This window comes from Nerophis ophidion, linkage group LG11 (genome assembly GCF_033978795.1).
Source record: "Nerophis ophidion isolate RoL-2023_Sa linkage group LG11, RoL_Noph_v1.0, whole genome shotgun sequence".
In the NCBI taxonomy this organism is placed as follows: domain Eukaryota; kingdom Metazoa; phylum Chordata; class Actinopteri; order Syngnathiformes; family Syngnathidae; genus Nerophis; species Nerophis ophidion.
The window spans coordinates 39,223,709-39,243,801 of record NC_084621.1 but is presented as its reverse complement, the minus strand read 5'-3'; the positions used below and the strand labels follow the sequence as shown (position 1 = coordinate 39,243,801).

Sequence of the window (20,093 nt, the reverse complement as noted above, 5' to 3'; positions counted from 1 at the left end):
CGCTTGGACGGCAACATACTGTTTGTTGTTCCAAAACCTGTATGTACCTTTCAGCATTAATGATGCCTTCACAGATGTGTAAGTTACCCAAGCCTTGGGCACTAATGCACCCCCATATCATCACAGATGCTGGCTTTTGAACTTTGTGTCGATAACAGTCTGGATGCTTCGCTTCCCCTTTGGTCCGGATGACACGATGTCGAATATTTCCAAAAACAATTTGAAATGTGGACTCGTCAGACCACTGAACACTTTTCCACTTTGCATCAGTCCATCCTAGATGATCTCGGGCTCAGAGAAGCCGGCGGCGTTTCTGGATGTTGTTGATAAATGGCTTTCGCTTTGCATAGAGGAGCTTTAACTTGCACTTACAGATGTAGCGACGAACTGTATTTAGTGACAGTGGTTTTCTGAAGTGTTCCTGAGCCCATGTGGTGATATCCTTTTGAAATTGATGTCGGTTTTTGATACAGTGCTGGCTGAGGGATCAAAGGTCACGGTCATTCAATGTTGGTTTCCGGCCATGCCGCTTACGTGGAGTGATTTCTCCAGACTCTCTGAATCTTTTGATGATATTATGGATCGTAGCTGTTGAAATCCCTGAATTTCTTGCAATTGCACTTTGAGAAACATTGTTCTTAAACTGTTTGACTATTTGCTCACGCAGTTGTGGACAAAGAGGTGTACCTCGCCCCATCCTTTCTTGTGAAAGACTGAGCATTTTTTGGGAAGCTGTTTTTATACCCAATCATGGCACCCACTTGTTCCCAATTAGCCTGCACACCTGTGGGATGTTCCAAATAAGTGTTTGATGAGCATTCCTCAACTTTATCAGTATTTATTACCACCTTTCCCAACTTCTTTGTCATGTGTTGCTGGCATCAAATTCTAGAGTTAATGATTATTTGCAAAAAAAAAAAAATGTTTATGAGTTTGAACATCAAATATGTTGTCTTTGTAGCATATTCAACTGAATATGGGTTGAAAAGGATTTGCAAATCATTGTATTCCGTTTATATTTACATCTAAAACAATTTCCCAACTCATATAGAAACGGGGTTTGTATAAAACAACCACATTTTGTATCATTTTACTACTTTATTTTATTCCTCTGCAATGTATCAGAATAAACTGGTAATACAATGGTGCATAAACATATGAGCACCTTAATCTACAAGTGATTTGAGATATAGTTTGTAAGTTGCGAGCATATCTTGAGATACGAGCATTTCCACCATCGGTCGAAGTAATATTTGCAACAGGGGTGTGACCTTTAAACAAGAAAGAGTAAATATATTGTTCCACGTAGCTCTCTCTGCTTTGTTTACATAAGAAATAAACCTTCCTTTTGATAACAGCTCAGTTCATGTGCACATACAGCACTGACAGAGATCAACAAAATCCTGCCTTCCAACCATCATAACTAAGAAAGTTGGTGTGAAAGAAGAGAAGCGGGAGATTGAATCAGCAAAAGAAACCGATAAAAATATGTTCTACCTGTTGGTAGCCTACCCGCCGAGTCAAGCCCACAGCAGCATTAATCTGCATCACGCAAGCTGCAGTGAGCCTCCGCGGCACATGGCCACAGACAACAAACATTTATCCATGAAAATATTGATAAGCTGCAGATGCTGTTTGACATCTTTGAATTTGTGCAGTCTAATCCTAATTTAACAAACTGGATGGTCGATTATTACCTTTGGTACACAGACATACATATCGCTTGTTGTCAACTGACTTCTTCGGTCCGTCACTTAAATTCATCAGTGCGCAACATAAACAAGCGATTTCCTTGTTTTTACACAGAGACAGTGATACAGGCTATGACAAAAGAAACACGCAACCAGCTCAAAGAAAACAAGTCACAAATAATAAGTGGGTAATACGTGGATATATATAGAATAGAATAGAATAGAATAGAATAGAATAGAATAGAAAGTTATTTATTGATCCCTGGGGGAAATTCAGCACCACAGTTCGCTCACAATAGACAATAACGATAATAAATAATATATAACATATATTATATACAGTATATAATATATGAATAATCTAAATATATTCTACATATATTTTACATTTAAGTGCAGTCAAGAAGGAACATATGCATTATACAGTCTGATGGCTGTCGGTATGAAGGACCTCCTGTGTCGTTCCGTGTTGCATTTCGAGAGTCTGAGCCTTCCACTGAATGTGCTCATTCTCTCCGCAAGGTCCAAGTGTAGTGGGTGGGAGGTGTTGTCTATAAAGGCTAGGAGTTTTGCTAGATTTCTCCTCTCTGACACCACCGCCAGAGAGTCCAGCTCCACTCCCACCACGTTACTGGCCTTCTCTACCAACTTGTCCAGTCTGTTTGTGTCCCTCACTCTTAGCCTGCTGCCCCAGCAAGCCGCGGCGTACATGTAGGCGCCCGCCACCACCGACTCGTAGAACATCTTCAACATCTTTGTACAGACGTTGAAGGATCCTATCCTCCTGAGAAAGTAGAGGCGGCTCTGTCCCTTCTTGTAGAGGGCCTCAGCGTGTTTTGACCCATTCAGCTTGTTGTCGATGTGTACACCGACGTATTTATAATCCTCTACCATGTCCACATCCACCCCCTTGATGGAAACAGGGGTCGCTGAAGTACGCCTCCTCCTTCCCTGGTCCACAACCAGCTCCTTGGTCTTCGTCACATTGAGCTGGAGGTGGTTTTTTCCACACCATGTGACAAAGTCCTCCACCAGTGCCCTGTATTCCACATCATCACCATCCTCAATACACCCCACTATCGCGGAGTCATCAGAAAACTTCTGAATGTGGCAGGACTCTGACTGATAGTGGAAATCGGTGGTGTGAATGGTGAAGATGAAGGGGGAGAGGACTGTGCCCTGCGGGGCCCCGTTGTTACTGAACAGCCTGTCAGACACACAGTCCTGCAGTCGCACGTACTGTGGTCTGTCAGTCAGGTAATCTACAACCCAGGACACCAAGGGGGCCTCCACCTGCATCGTCTCCAACTTCACACCCAGTAGCCCAGGCAGTATGGTATCGAAAGCACTGGAGAAGTCAAAACTTATGATCCCCACACTGCTTGTAGGCTTGTCCAGGTGGGTGTGGGCTCGGTTCAGCAGGTAGATGACTCCGTCCTCCACTCCCAGTCAGGGCTGGTAGGCAAATTGGAGTGGGTCCAGGTGGGGCTTGACTGTAGGGCGGAGTTGTTCCAGGACCAACCTCTCCAAGGTCTTCATGATGCGGGAGGTTAGAGCCATCGGCCTGTAATCCTTCGACGTGCTGGGTCGCGTGCACTTGGGGATGGGGACCATGCATGAGATTTTCCACAGTGTGGGGACTTTCTGCAGCCTAAGGCTCATGTTGAAGATGTGCTGGAGCACCCTACACAGCTGTGGGGCACAGGTTTTGAGCACCCTGGGGCTCCCACCATCAGAACCCGGGGCCTTGCCTGTGTGTAAATTATTTAGCTGTGCATTCACCTGTTCTGCAGACAGACACACTGGGGGGTTCTCAGGTGGTTGGGGGAGGGTGGGGTCATCCTTCTGAGGGTGTGGTTTTAAGTGGGGGGAGGTAGTCATTGGAGTTGGGGGGCTGTGAGGAGGGGAGGAGGGGTGGATTGGTTCGCTGAAGTTGTCAGGGGCCAGCTGGCATGTTTTGGGGGGTAGGCAGGAGCTTGTTGGAGCCAGTGTGTCAAACCTGTTAAAGAACTGGTTAAGCTCATTGGCCCTCTCTTTGTCTCCGTCAACCCCCCTACCCCCTGACGGTTTGAGGCCGGTGATGGTCTGCATACCTCTCCAAACCGCCTTCATGTTGTTGTCCTTCAGCTTCCCTTCCATCTTCCTCCTGTAGTTCTCCTTGGCTTCATTTAGTTTGGCCTTCAGCAGCACCTGAAGTCTTTTCACCTCCTCCCTGTTACCAGCATTGAATGCCCTCTTCTTCTCATTCAGTATGGCTTTGATGTCTTTGGTCACCCACGGCTTGTTGTTTGGGTAGCAGGTGACCGTCTTTGATGGGACATTTGAGTCAACACAGAAGTTGATATAGTCTGTGATGCACTCTGTGAGCCCGTCTATGTCCTCACCATGAGGCTCTATGAGCACCTGCCAGTCAGTTACTTCAAAACAACCTTGTAGTGTCTCTTGGACCCCTTCTGACCACCTTCTCACAGTTGTTTTGGTCACAGGCAGTCTTTTGACCAGAGGCACATAACAGGGGTTGAGGTAAACAAGGTTGAGGTCTGACCGGCCCAACTCTGGGAGTGCTATGGAGGATTACGCATACTTGATGTTTGCGTATAGCAGGTCCAGGATCTTATCTCCTCTGATGTGGCAGCTGACATACTGAGTGAAGTTGGGGAGTGATTTGTCCATAGGAACATGGTAAAAATCCCCCGAGATTAGGATGAGGGCTTTCGGGTGCTGGGTTTGTAGTCTGGCTATGGAGCTGTGGATGACGTTACTGGCAGCTGCAGCGTTAGCAGAGGGGGGGCAGTGTATACTGCCATCATTATAACATGCGGAATCTCTCTGGGCAAATAATATGGTCTGAGTCCTACAGCTAACATCTCTATATCCGGGTCACAGTGGCGCTCTTTTATTGTAATATGACCGGGATGACAATATTTCTTATCAACAAACAAAGCAAGCCCCCCTCCTTTCCGCTTGCCGTTGGTTCGGTCCCGGTCAGCGCGCACCATTTCAAAGCCGTTTATAGAGACGTTACTTTCCGGAACATCGTCGTGCAGCCACGTCTCAGTAAAACACATTAGGCTACACTCACAATACTCTTTCTGACTACCTGCCAGAGACAGCACGTTACCCATGACGAGGGAAGGAAGATATTGCTGACCTACTGCCCTCGGTAATGGCACCATTCCCAAAGTATGTGGGCTCTATTGATAACCTCACTAACAACTTTAACGACGCCCTGCGCGAAACCATTGATAACATAGCACCGCTAAAGTTAAAAAAGGCTCCAAAAAAGCGTACCCCGTGGTTTACAGAAGAAACTAGAGCTCAGAAATTATTATGCAGAAAGCTGGAACGCAAATGGCGCACGACTAAACTTGAGGTGCACCATCAAGCATTTAGTGATGGTTTAATAACTTATAAACGCATGCTTACCTTAGCTAAAGCTAATTATTACTCAAATCTCATCCACCGTAATAAAAACGATCCTAAATTTTTGTTTAGTACAGTAGCATCGCTAACCCAACAAGGGACTCCTTCCAGTAGCTCCACCCACTCAGCTGATGACTTTATGCAATTCTTTAGTAAGAAAATTGAAGTCATTAGAAAGGAGATTAAAGACAATGCGTCCCAGCCACAACGGGGTTCTATTAACACTGACACAATTGTATATACGGCGGATACTGCCCTCCAAAATAGTTTCTCTCGTTTTGAGGAAATAACATTAGAGGAATTGTTACAACGTGTAAATGGAATAAAACAAACAACATGTTTACTTGACCCTCTTCCTGGGAAACTGATCAAGGAGCTCTTTGTATTATTAGGTCCATCAGTGCTAAATATTATAAACTTATCACTTTCCTCGGGCACTGTTCCCCTACCATTCAAAAAAGCGGTTATTCATCCTCTTCTTAAAAGACCTAACCTCGATCCTGACCTCATGGTAAACTACCGACCGGTGTCTCACCTTCCCTTTATTTCAAAAATCCTCGAAAAAATTGTTGCGGAGCAGTTAAATGAACACTTAGCGTCTAACAATCTATGTGAAACCTTTCAATCCGGTTTCAGGGCAAATCACTCGACGGAGACAGCCCTCGCAAAAATGACTAATGATCTATTGCTAACGATGGATTCTGATGCGTCATCTATGTTGCTGCTCCTCGATCTTAGCGCTGCTTTCGATACTGTCGATCATAATATTTTATTAGAACGTATCAAAACACGAATTGGTATGTCAGACTTAGCCCTGTCTTGGTTTAACTCTTATCTTACTGATAGGATGCAGTGTGTCTCCCATAACAATGTGACCTCGGACTACGTTAAGGTAACGTGTGGAGTTCCCCAGGGTTCGGTCCTTGGCCCTGCACTCTTCAGCATCTACATGCTGCCGCTAGGTGACATCATACGCAAATACGGTGTTAGCTTTCACTGTTATGCTGATGACACCCAACTCTACATGCCCCTAAAGCTGACCAACACGCCGGATTGTAGTCAGCTGGAGGCGTGTCTTAATGAAATTAAACAATGGATGTCCGCTAACTTTTTGCAACTCAACGCCAAAAAAACGGAAATGCTGATTATCGGTCCTGCTAGACACCGAACTCTATTTAATAATACAACTCTAACATTTGACAACCAAACAATTAAACAAGGCAACACGGTAAAGAATCTGGGTATTATCTTCGACCCAACTCTCTCCTTTGAGGCACACATTAAAAGCGTTACTAAAACGGCCTTCTTTCATCTCCGCAATATCGCTAAAATTCGCTCCATTCTGTCCACTAAAGACGCTGAGATCATTATCCATGCGTTTGTTACGTCTCGCCTTGATTACTGTAACGTATTATTTTCGGGTCCCCCCATGTCTAGCATTAAAAGATTACAGTTGGTACAAAATGCGGCTGCTAGACTTTTGACAAGAACAAGAAAGTTTGATCATATTACGCCTGTACTGGCTCACCTGCACTGGCTTCCTGTGCACTTAAGATGTGACTTTAAGGTTTTACTACTTACGTATAAAATACTACACGGTCTAGCTCCATCCTATCTTGCCGATTGTATTGTACCATATGTCCCGGCAAGAAATCTGCGTTCAAAGGACTCCGGCTTATTAGTGATCCCCAAAGCCCAAAAAAAGTCTGCGGGCTGTAGAGCTTTTTCATTTCGGGCTCCAGTACTCTGGAATGCCCTCCCGGTAACAGTTCGAGATGCTACCTCAGTAGAAGCATTTAAGTCTCACCTTAAAACTCATTTGTATGCTCTAGCCTTTAAATAGACTCCCTTTTTAGACCAGTTGATCTGCCGTTTCTTTTCTTTTTCTTCTATGTCCCACTCTCCTTTGTGGAGGGAGTCCGGTCCGATCCGGTGGCCATGTACTGCTCGCCTGTGTATCGGCTGGGGACATCTCTGCGCTGCTGATCAGCCTCCTCTTGGGATGGTTTCATGCTGGCTCCGCTGTGAACGGGACTCTCGCTGCTGTGTTGGATCCGTTTTGGACTGGACTCTCGCGACTGTGTTGGATCCATTATGGATTGATCTTTCACAGTATCATGTTCTCATAGTCATCATTGTCACCGACGTCCCACTGGGTCATTATTGTCACCGATATCCCACTGGGTGTGAGTTTTCCTTGCCCTTATGTGGGCCTACCGAGGATTTCGTAGTGGTTTGTGCAGCCCTTTGAGACACTATTGATTTAGGGCTATATAAGTAAACATTGATTGATTGATTGATATGGCTTATATCTCCTTCACTCCTTCCTCGCTTCAGCGCTCTTCTGTCTCGAGCGTCTCCCTTTCCCTCGACAGTCATGATAACATCCATAAGTCCTTTTCAGATCCTTCGGGATCTGGTTAGTTAGCACCGGGTCCGTTAGCTGGATGCTAATAACTGGTGCCGCTAACAACTGTTCCCTGGTGTAGATGAAAGAGCCTCTCCACTGTTGTTGCCTGTCTGAGCTCATCAGTAGCGTCCCCACCGTCAGTAGGACGAACAAAACACTTCTAAACTGCAAGTTTAGAAGGGCACGACTTGATAAAAAGTAAATGTAGATTAAATGTAAAAGTATAAAAAAGTACAAAATGAACAAAGAACAAAGATAGAAGACAAAGACGGAGCAAACTGCAGCATGGGCCGTCTAGATCGACGCATGCGCACTTGTAATGTTGGACAATATTATTACAGTACTACATAAAACTGTCATGATCCGTGGCCCCGATCATGTTTTTGTTATTTTCTATTAGTTTTGGACTCCCTTAGTTCCTGTTGTTGTGCACCCTTGAGTTTGTTTAGTTACCTTGGCTACTTATTATTTTCACCTACCTCTGATGGTGTTCGGGACGCTCACCTGTTACACCGGAGCAGAGGCATTATTTAAGCCTGCCTTTGCCGGTCAGTCAGTCTGGCTTCTTTGTTTGCTTCATGCTCCTGGTACGTGAGTATTTCTTGTCTTTAGTCTATGCTAAGTAGTAGCATTTGCTTCAAGTGCGATTGGCACGTTTCTCGTCTGACTTGTTTTACGTTTTTGGTACTTGTTTGATTCAAAAAATAAATCATGTTCCTACCTGCAAGTCCTGTCCGGAGTTGTCCGTCTGCATCCCGGGGAAAAAACCCTGCAGGAAGCTGCGACCCCCCGTCGTAACAAAAACTACTGCAGTTGTTTGTAGCATCTGCTATTGTAAAAATGTTCAAACAGTATTTCTTGTCCAAAAGTTTGTTTTTCTTTTCAAAATGCTTGTTCCATGGTAACATTATAGTGTTTCGGGACGGCAAAGCACAGATTGAATTTCGATTGGTGGGGCTGATTTGAGATTCGAGTGTTCATTGTGTTTGTAGGCTGAAGTATCACTTTATCATATTTCTTAACTGCTTGCCAGTTTAATGACTTCATTAATCACCATTATTCTAACATAAGCCTTATAAACTCTTCTCTGTTGTTTGGTAACTTCTCTCTCCAGGTCACTGGAAGAAAAGCTTTGACCCACTTTGTAGTCGTGTTGCACCACCTGTTGGGTTTTTATAAATCTAATTCTAGAACACAAATGTAAGAACACTTTTTCAGACTCATTTTCCATGGCAAAAAAAGGCTTATATTTGGGTCAATACTGCACTACTAGAATACAGGTATTCATGAAACAGAGCGTGTGTGATATATGTGAATTGCATTGTGAGAAATCCTTGCAACTTTTCTGACCATTATATCGCCACAATCTTTGTAGTCCCATTTTGTATAAACCCATGATGTGCTTGGCGCAAATAACATTTTCCACGTGATAAATAAAACCATTATCACATTCTAGATTGAAGAGAGAAGCCCTTTCTTGCCAGAAGTCTATTTATTTCTGCTGACTCAACGCTGCAGTGTCAGTGTAGCTTGTTGCTCAAAGGGATATTCCGACCGATCAATAACCGTTAGCTTGATTGAATAGTCAGGGACAGGGAAATGACCTTTTAATGTGACTGGCCTATTATGCTGAGGTGTAAATGAGGTGGGCACGCTGCCAACAGAACAGAGGGAGCAGTAGGGGTAATACCATTTTACACCGTTTGGCACGACCAGAAAAAGGACTCACCTTTAAAAATTATTGATGGACCATTTTGTTCAAACCAAGTACAGACTGAGAAAAGTAGAGATTTGATTAGGAGATGAAATATGGACAATGAAGAAGATGACGTCGGGGGAACCTTTATATTTACTGTTGAATTCAAATTGATACTGGTGACTTGTTTTCACTAGGTGAAAGGTCACTCATGAAAAATGTAAAAACTAGCTATGTATTTACAAGGCGGTAGTAGAGGCAAACTATATGGCCAATTTATTCTTAAAGGCCTACAGAAACCCACTTCTACCCACCACGCAGTCTGATAGTTTATATATCAATGATGAAATATTAACATTGCAACACATGCCAATACGGCCTTTTTAGTTTACCAAATTGCAATTTCAAATTTCCCGGGAGTTTCTCCTTGAAAACGTCGCGTAATGATGACGTGTACGTGTGACGTCACGGGCTGTTAGGAAATATGAGCTCTGCACACACACACAGCTAAAAGTCGTCTGCTTTAACGGCATAATTACACAGTATTTTGGACATCTGTGTTGCTGAATCTTTTGCAATTTGTTCAATTAATAATGGAGAAGTCAAAGTAGAAAGATGGAGTTGAGAAGCTTTAGCCTTTAACTACACAAACACACAGTGATTCCTTGTTTAAAATTCCCGGAGGTGAAACTTTACTATGGATCACAGCGGTCAAGCGAACATGGATCCCGACCGAATGTCAACCAGCAGTTTTCGGTGAGAAAAATGTGGTAAAAAGTCGCTTCTTTCCGGAGATCAGCTGAGCTCGAGCCGTCCATAAAGCTGCCGTCGACTTCCCTGAGACCCATTAAGAACAATGTGAGGATGTGAGGAACCATCAACATGTGACGTCATCGTCTGCGACTTCCGGTAAAGGCAGGGCTTTTCTGTTGGCGACCAAAAAGTTGCAAACTTTATCGTCGATGTTCTTTACTAAATCCTTTCAGCAAAAATATGGCAATATCGCGAAATGATCAAGTATGACACATGGAATGGACCTGCTATCCCCGTTTAAATAAGAAAATTTCATTTCAGTAGGCCTTTAAAGGCACACTCTACACAGCCAGCCATTTACAGCATGTTGGTTGCCCATTCAGCTAAAAGTGATTTTTGCAAAAACTGTAATTTATTGCTAGATTGATACTATTTCAACATGTTGGACAATATTCACCAACCTTAAGATCAATGCCAAGCCCCACATCTACTTTCCCGTAGGGCATGGGTGTCAAAGTCAAGGCCCGCGGGCCAGATCTATGGCCCCAAACTAATAATCTATGGCCTCCGGGATTAGTATTAGAACCAGCCCGCAGACCACAACCATTTCGTGCTGTTTTGCACGCACCAATACTACATCAGTGTTGGTGCTAGGAATTTTTAAAATGGGTTCCCAGGGACCCCAACAAGTCATAAAAATAGGGTCGCACAGTAAACTTTTGGGGTCACACTTTTTTGTAACCGTTTTAAAAACAAATGATAAATGTATGCATTATCCTTTAATATCTAACATTTTATATTGTTTTTTGAAAAAGATTGTCATAGACGTAACTTAATTCATTTAAAAAAATAATACATAAGAAAATACATTTTTATGCATATGTATATTTATTCAGTTATAAACATTCATTCACTTTCTTCTTCCCTTCATGGGTCTAAACTTTACCGCTGCCGGATATTTTTTTCTATATTTTTATTGTAATATTTTGAACATTGTGTTTGTTCTATTTTTGGCCAAAGTGTGCACAGATTTTCCCCAATGTGGCTCCTGAGCTAAATTGTGTTTGACAACCTTGCGGTAGAACATCGATTTATGAACCCCTCGTTACAAAAACTTTTTGATTTACGAACCACATACCAAATACAAATATGCTCTGTGGGGTTGTCCTGATTCTAATATTTGGGCACAGGTACCAAAATGTATTTAGATTCTTTTCAAAATAAAGGGGACCATAATAAATGTCCTTATATGCTTTATTTTAACAGAAAATCATTAAAACATATATTTCTTATTGCAATCAAAGAACAATGTTGTCATTAAATAAGATAGTGAACCTATATGGACACCTTTGTTTTTACTAGTAAGTAAGCAAAAAGGTTACAAAGGCTCTTATTTTGGCTGCTGATATTTAATAACATGTTGTGTCATTTCCTATTTAATAATTTTGTCAATATAATGAGGGACAACTGCTAGAAAATGATGTATTTATCTACTTGTTTATTTACTGTTTTAATGTTCCACCTACACATGTGTTAAAATGTAAATAAACAACAATTCTACTGTTGTTTGGATACTTTACATATGTTTTGGGTGATACTACAAATTTTGGTACTCCAATACCAAGTAGTTATATAGGGGCATACAAAAAAAATAAATACTACACATTTGATGATAATAAAAAATATTAATGTAATCATTATAGTATCGTCTACATACGGCTTTGGTACGATGTCTGTGTAGATCTTCCATGGCATTTGTTTACATTCAGAAGCGCAAGCTTGCTGTTAGCGGTTAGTTATTTTATCCTCCTACAATGCGTAGTGATGCATGTTTAGCTATTCCTCCTCCCGCACAGATGATAATTGTAAAGACCGTAGTTTATTTGTTGCCACAGAGGCGAGGATTTAGAAGTAGCTACAACATTGCCGACTGCGGATGGACGTTAGCCGCTGGCGAGCACTGTTTTTAAGTACCTCTTGCAGAGCGGCACTCTAGTGTTTATAGCTATAGTACCGTTTTAAATGTTTTACGACCACCCATACAAAACGAACCTAATGCTTTTTTTTTGTCCAAACCTTGTTTTAGTGTTCGAACATTTCCTCCACCAGTGTGTGCCTACAGCCCATCCATTGTGAGCCGGCTCAGCGATCTCCGTGCTAATTCAATCAGAAGAGCAGTGGTGTCGTCAGCTACTGTGCCAATTGCTACTTGTGTGCTTTTTTTTAGTGTATCTTAGCCTTTTTAGAGCATTTTTGTAGTCATTTAAGTTGCAAGCATACTTTGCTAGCTCAATATGAGTCCAAAGAAAGAAATGTGATTTAAAACAGCGTTGTTGACATTGTCTCCACCACTCCCCCCCCCTCCCACGTTCTTCAGTTGAACTTCAAGAAGATTAAAGTGGCTTTTATTTTTTATTCCTAAGCATTGTAGGGATCTGGCTGTCAAAGTTAAGGAATTGTGTAATTTCAAACTGTGAGTGAACCACGGGGATAATGACAATGTGTGTGTATGGCTACTATATAAGTGGAAGTGGGACATTTGAGGAGTTGTTGTTTTTTGGCTTTATTTAACTTTATTAAATTGAAAGTTTATCCATCACCACCTCGTTATATCTGTTGGATTTACAGTCCTGTAACATCGTGCCCAAAGTGTAAAAACCTTTACTAAAATATGAGCTTTTGTCACTGGAGCCCATTATTCTTATTTGCATTGTTTCTTATGGAAAATATATTAGCTAAAGAAGCAATTACGTTGTTAAATCATCTTTTCACTGTATCTGACAAACTTACTTGTTGTGAATCTATCAGTGAGCGCCTCTGATTGGTCCCCATCATACAGTGCAAATAGAGCCACTGAGTACTCCATCAGTGATGTCAGTCCACTGAGGACATACCAGCTCACAGGCCCAACTTCCACCTGCAGAATAAATCAAAGCGGAATTCAGTTGATAACAGTTCAGTCTGTGTGATTTGGACTAAAACAGGGGTCTCAAACTCAATGTACCTGGGGGCCGCTTGTTGTCAAGTATTCACATACTACGTTGAACCACTTGACTAAATCTATCAACCACCTTCAACAACAGCATAGTGACTCTGTGCTATGGTAGGCAACTACTACTACTTGTGAAGGACAATAAACAACTGTGTTTACTGTGTGAAGATGTACTTCTAGTTTCCCAGCATGCTTTGTGGCACTTGTCTTGCAAAAAGTTGTATAGGTTACATGTTAAGCGTTAACATACTGTAGTTGTACCTTATTCCCATAGTAGCAGCATTTGCCCTGTGTGTGCTTGTTGAGCTGACATTTTGTGTTTGTACGGTGGTTGTAGTTAATGTTCTGTCCAGAGCAGTGATTCCCAAACTGTGGTACTTGTACCACTAGTACTACACAAGCTCCATTTAGTGGTACAACAGAGTCACTTTATTAAAGTACAGTGATTTATTCTCTATACTCAAACACAGTGTTACTGGTCAAACTGTATGTAATGTTATACTAGCTCTGCCTTGTTTTTCTTGAGTACTTCGGCCTAATACGCTACTGTTTTTTTTAAAATGTTGGTCATAATGGGGGAAAACCAAATGTTTCCTCAGGTGGTACTTGGTGGAAAAATGTTTGGTAACCACTGGTCTAGAAGTTTTAAAGATTGCCATGAATTGATTTACGTGGACACCGACTAAAACGAGTTGAAAAACTTATTCGGGTGTTACCATTTAGTGGTCAATTGTACGGAATATGTACCGTACTGTGCAATCTACTAATAAAAGTCGCAATCAATGAATCAATGCCACAGTACATTTAATAATTAGTCACTCAAGGTACACATGCTGCTTTTACACTAAGTTGCTGCCTAGAGGAGGCTAACTTTCGAAAATATTACATGCATTATTTACTGCCCTGTACCGGCTTTGAGCACATAAACTGTGCTCTACGCAACACACACACATTAATTATGTTTGTTGTCAGCTCACGATAGCGTTTCAGCACAGTTTACCGACCATTTTTAGCTATCACTGAATGTGTAGCATACCATAACAACAACATGACTGCAAATGGAGTTTGAGACCCTGCTTTAGTGCAGTGGTTCTCAAATGGGGGTACATGTACCCCTGGGGATACTTGAAGGTAAGCCAAGGGGTACGTGAGATTTTTCAAAAATATTCTAAAAATAGCAACAATTCAAAAATCCCTTATAAATATATTTATTGAATAATAATTCAACAAAATATGAATGTAAGTTCATAAACTGTGAAAATAAATGCAACAAAGCAATATTTAGTGTTGACAACTGGATTTTTTTGTGGACAAGTTCCATAAATATTGATGTTAAAGATTTCTTTTTTTTTCTTTTAAGAAATGTTTAGAATGAAGTTGACGAATCCGGATGAATCTCTATTACGATTTCCAAAGAGGGCACTTTAAGTTGATGATTACTTCTATGTGTAGAAATCTGCATTTAGAATTGAATCACTTGTTTATTTTTCAACAAGTTTTTAGTTATTTTTATATATTTTTTTCCAAATAGTTCAGGAAAGACTACTACAAATGAGGAATATTTTACACCGTTATACAATTTAATGAATCAGAAACTGTTGACATTGTGCTTTATTTTACTTCTTTATCTCTTTTTTTCAACCAAAAATGCTTTGCTCTGATTAGGGGTACTTGAATGAAAAAAAGTGTTCACAGGGGGTACATCTCTTAAAAAAGGTTGAGAACCACTGCTTTAGTGTATGTGCACAGGCTGCAAGTTTGAGACCCCTGGTTTAAAATAAATCAAATGTTATAGGAATATGAAGGGGTGTGCTGTTTGAACTTGTGCACATGAATTGTTCATAAGTAATTGTACAACTGAAGTAAATCTATAGAACTTAACATTTGAAAGTCACAAAGTTGTTCCACAATAGTTTACAAACTAAATACATGCGAGACAAAGCTGAACACACACACACACCTCCTCTGTGACCTGCCCGTGTGTTTTGACCCACATGATACGATAACCCGTAACTCTTCTTCCTGAAGCGTCCCAGCTGATGCGTGCCGAGTTGTGGGTGATGTCAGAGAATTGGAGGTTACTGGGGGGATTCAGTGACACTGAGCAGAAAGCAAGAGGATGGCAACGTCAGAAAAAATATTCCATTCTCACTGGACACTCCCATGAGTACACCTGGAGAATCTTATGAGATCCAATGCAGAAGTCGTATCAAAATTGTGCCTTTACAAAGATAACATTGCTTAGCTTTGGTACTGATTATTAAGATTTGGAATTATTTAACAATATGTTTATTATTGTGATTGTGGTTGCAAGCGAGTTGATATATAGTGTATGAAAAGGAGGATCTATACTTTTTCCAAGGAAGAATACAGAACAACTAAAATATACCTTTCATACATTTAGTGCATTACAATAGTATAGAAATAATGTAGGTCAAAATATTTGAAGATTTCTAAACAAAAACAAATCACCTTAGATTTCTGTTATAGGTGACAAGAAAATTGGTGTAACATCGAATAAAATAATTGTGTGAATTACAGAAATATATTAATACTATAAGTCAATATATCCTGAGCTTCATGAGCAAAATAATGTAATCTTAGATTTATGTTAAAGGTCACAAGGCAAATTATTGTGAAATCTAATACAATATATAATTATAAGGATGTCAAAAATAACAAGTTAACTCGTGATTAACCACCAAAAATATCACAATAATCATGTATATACACAGATGATTCACAAACTTTATTTTGACTGTAAATGCCCCTTTATCTTTACTGCGGATGGTTACCTCAAAGCGTGGGTTGTTATACGGTCAGTGATCAGGCCAATGCTTTCCCACTGCAAAAAATTGTGATTTAACTTTAAAATACAACCTGATTAGATAACTTTAGATAATACTGTTCGCAATTTTTGAGCAAATAAAAGACTTGCATTAAATAAAAAACTTGTTTTTTAATTATGTATGACATTCTGACAATAAAATACCATTTGCTTCCAAATATTGGGCACATTTTTAAGTTACTTTATATCATGCAAGTAAGTGATAACCTGTGACTAATCCAAATTCAAAAAAGTTATTAAGCTTTTTTTTTTTTTAATAATTTGACAACATTAATATTTATTGCTGCATGTATTATATTGACAGCTAGAAAAAGACTTTCAAGCCAAATATGGACAGCTCAGATCGACACTACAGAAAACCACAATTTTTTTTTATAAAGGACAGTTGTAAAATCTGCATGTATTTAGATACTGATGCAACTTTCCACAAAACAGTACAAACCATATCACTCACACGTAGTTTGCTGATTTGTAATGGGGTCACTGGTCTCCTCTCCATACATTGCATAAACAGTGACGGTATACTCAGTGTGTGGGATCAGACCATCCAACATCAGCTCTGTCACTGCATCTGACACCTTGACCTGTAGACAAGAACACACAAACTTCCTCAATAAACACAAAACTATGGTCGATGGGTTCATTCAAAGTGGAAACTTAAACATCTCATTTATTATAAACATGACCTCTTTCTCGTCTATGTCGCCGTCGTCTGTGAGCGGCGCATAAAGCAACATGTAGCCTGTAGCTCCCTCCACACTGTGCCATCTTGCTTTTATGCTGTTATGAGTCACATCGAACAGCTGGAGGCCTGTCACCAAGGGAAGAGCCACTGCATATGTACAAGACCACAAACAGGGAAAATGCAATTAGAGCAAGTATACTGGCAAATGTTAGATATTAAATATTTTTATGGACAGGTTATCAACAGGCCGTTGCGCAATCCTTACGAGAGTACGATTGAGTAGAATGTTATTCTCTGCTTCGTCCACTACAGCCAACCTGCTACCTTCCAAATAACTGTACTTTTATACCAGTGGTTCTCAAATGGGGGTACGCGTACCCCTGGGGGTGCTTGAAGGTATGCCAAGTGGTACGTGCGATTTTTTAAAAATATTCTAAAAACAGCAACAATTCAAAAATTCTTTATAAAAATATTTATTGAATAATACTTCAACAAAATATGAATGTAAGTTCATAAACTGTTGGGGGAAAAATACAACAATGCAATATTCAGTGTTGACGGCTAGATTTTTTGTGGACATGTTCCATAAATATTTTTTTGTGAAGAAATGTTTGGAATTAAGTTCATGACTCCAGATGGATCTCTATTCCAATCCCTAAAGAGGGCACTTTAAGTTGATGATTACTTCTATGTGTAGAAATCTTTATTTATAATTGAATCATCAAGTTTTTAGTTATTTTTATATCTTTTTTTCCAAATAGTTCAAGAAAGACCAATACAAATGAGCAATATTTTGCACTGTTAAACAATTTAATAAATCAGAAACTGATGACATAGTGCTGTATTTTACTTCTTTGTCTCTTTTTATTAACCAAAAATGTTTTGCTCTGATTAAGGGGGTACTTGAATTAAAAAAATGTTCACAAGGGGTACATCACTGAAAAAAGGTTGAGAACCACTATTTTAGAGTATCGGTGAAGTAACACAAAATGGACCGTTCTGCGAAACAGCTCTACATGCAATATCTTCAAATATTCAAACACAACTTAACTATATTAATATTTAACACAAAAATACTTCAATTACAAAAGTTTGATCAGAAAAGTATACAGAAAAATAAACAAAACAATGCCAAATTTCAAAAATCTTGATTTGTAGAGTGACAGTTATAATAGAGTATATGCTATATTATTTTGATCCTATACAATTTTGCAAAGAGGGATTTAATTGGAGTTCAAAACAAATAAGAATTAAATATACACTGTTTTGTAAGGGTAATGCGTGATTTACTTTTGTCGTTCTACCAACCAACTATGTTAAAATAGGAGGAGTTGCCATTGTTTGGTTGCAAGAGTGTTAGCAAAATAACTCAAAAAGCTTTGCGCAACTTTTCAGGAAATGTCTGAAATGAGATAAGGAAAGCTGATTAGATTTTGGTCATCATCCGGATATTTCCTATTTTATTACCTTATGTTTACGCTTATAGGTGGATGCTCGCAGCCAGATGAAGACAAGATAGAGGAGACATACAAGAAGGTTCACTTTGTTTCTTTTATTAAAATTAGCTAAACAAAAATGATCAGCAGATTTTTATCTATTTTCCAAAAAATGTCAGGAAATTAGATAAAGAACAAATAATTACATTTTGGGCCTGATCCGGAACAACGACTGGATATAAGACTTTTTTAACTATTCGGAGAGAGGGCCTGGTCATTCCTGATTGATTTTTACCGGTACATTTTAAAATACCTCAGCCTATGAGCGCATTGTGTTCCACGACCAAGCACAACTGGAATATTCAAATCTTAAAGCAGCCCTTCCATTGAAATTAATGGAAATAAATGTAATCCATGCTTGGTCTAGCCGAGTCTAATTTAGCCACTTTGAGGGAATGCTGGTCAATAGGGCTGAGATAGGAGCGAGTAATGACGTTGAAAAAGCAGATATTCCTAGTTGTGCTATCTCCCATAATCAGTGTGGTAAATAAGAGTGGACACTTTTCAGGTGATGTGCCAGGAGTGTTAATTAGGCAGCAACGGAAGCGGAGAGGACCACATCCGTGTTTGTAGTGCAGCAAAGCAACAGATTCTCCTGGACACCCAAAACAGCTTCAGGCGGCACATAAAGCCAAGCCTCGGGGTGTAGGAACAAGCCTCAAAAGAATGAGGATGTCGGATGGAAGTCTGTGGAAGTTGAACCGTTGCTAAAGATTTGGCTGGAAAACAAAGATATTTTAATTTCGAGTTATGAGTTAATGCTAGCAAGTAGGACCGGATTTTTTGTCACGGCTCTTTTGGCGTTCACTGTGGCATTACACCCTCTAGCAGCCCAGAAGCCCATAACTTAAATTGCGCTCGCAATTAAAAAACAAAACAAAAAGCTGAGAGACCCCTCGTATTTCAAAACACCCGTAGATTAAGGTACTCGTAAGCTAAGGTACCACTGTTTTGGAAAATTCCTAGGAAAATGGGTAAAAATGTATTTTAATTTTCATCACAAAATACCATTGAATTAATAAAATAAATAAAACAAGAAATAAAACTTTTGACAGGACTCCATTGCCTGTTCCTTGGATTAAAACATAATTTTATTAAGAACTTCGGCATTTACCCTGAAACACAATGGGTTGTTAGCGTGACTGATATATTTTATAACATTTAATAATGTAACATGTTGTGGTTAAGCTCCCAGCATGCACTGCAGACAATTGTCAGTTGGCACCAAGAGTTCAGGTGGGGTCACTGTTGGTTAAATGCTGTCTCTTCTTGACAATAAAGCAAATAATTTTGGGGTCTTCAATCTCCACACAATCTTGCAATACTAGTCCAAGCCTGCCACATTGGTATCAGAAGTGGGATGGGATGGCAGCTATGCTGGAGGAGATTGACAAACTGATCTCATGTATTCATGTGATGGAGAAGGCTCAACCCAAGAATCTTGGAGACATCTCTGCAAAAATGATTTCTCCCATTCAAGTGCTGGCTGGTCATCTTAGTGGAACCAGTGATCCTTGACCAGTGAGGTGTGATTGCTGCTTGGAGGTGCAGTAAAGAATGACCATACAGCCAGCAGCATTGAAGGAGATTGATCGCCGGCTCGTGGCCCAGGAAGGAATCACCGTCCAGCCAGCATCAGGGAGGTAGAATGGTGCTGCAGGGCCTCTACGGCTGAAGGCTGGCAGGCCAACGACAACCACGCTAACAAGCAGCCCCAATGCTATCAACAGTGCTTCACGGCCAGAACTAAGGGGTGATGAAATTTCCACGTTATATTGGAGACGATTCCCCGGGGACTTATCTCCTCCAAGTGCAGTTGGCTGGTCAGTTTAATGGCTGGTCAACAGAAGAGATAGCAGTCCAAGTCACCCTCTCCCTGGAAGTCAGAGCACTGCAGATCCCTACCGACATAGAACCACAAGAGAGACTGAATTGGCTAGCTATTGAGCAACACTACAGCATCGTGTTTGTCGCCGAACCTATGCTGATGATGCTTGAGCCAAACTAGTCCGCCACCAGAGGAAAGAAGGGGAACGTCAAGGGAACCATTCCTTTGACGCTGCTGCACAATAAGCTTGCTCTCCAGGCCTTTGTTCGGG

At 40.6% G+C, this 20,093-nt stretch overlaps 1 protein-coding gene across 3 annotated transcripts in view; it reads right to left on the bottom strand.

Moving 5' to 3' along the window:
* Positions 1-20,093, bottom strand: part of col14a1a (collagen, type XIV, alpha 1a) — a 386,358-nt gene that overhangs the window by 209,737 nt on the left and 156,528 nt on the right. For all 3 annotated transcript variants that reach the window (XM_061915882.1, XM_061915884.1, XM_061915881.1), the window contains exons 12-15: positions 16,500-16,645; positions 16,268-16,397; positions 14,926-15,065; positions 12,764-12,890 (exon numbers count right to left, since the gene is read on the bottom strand). In XM_061915882.1, the coding sequence (XP_061771866.1) occupies positions 12,764-12,890; positions 14,926-15,065; positions 16,268-16,397; positions 16,500-16,645 (543 nt within the window). The remainder of the gene's footprint in view (positions 1-12,763; positions 12,891-14,925; positions 15,066-16,267; positions 16,398-16,499; positions 16,646-20,093) is intronic.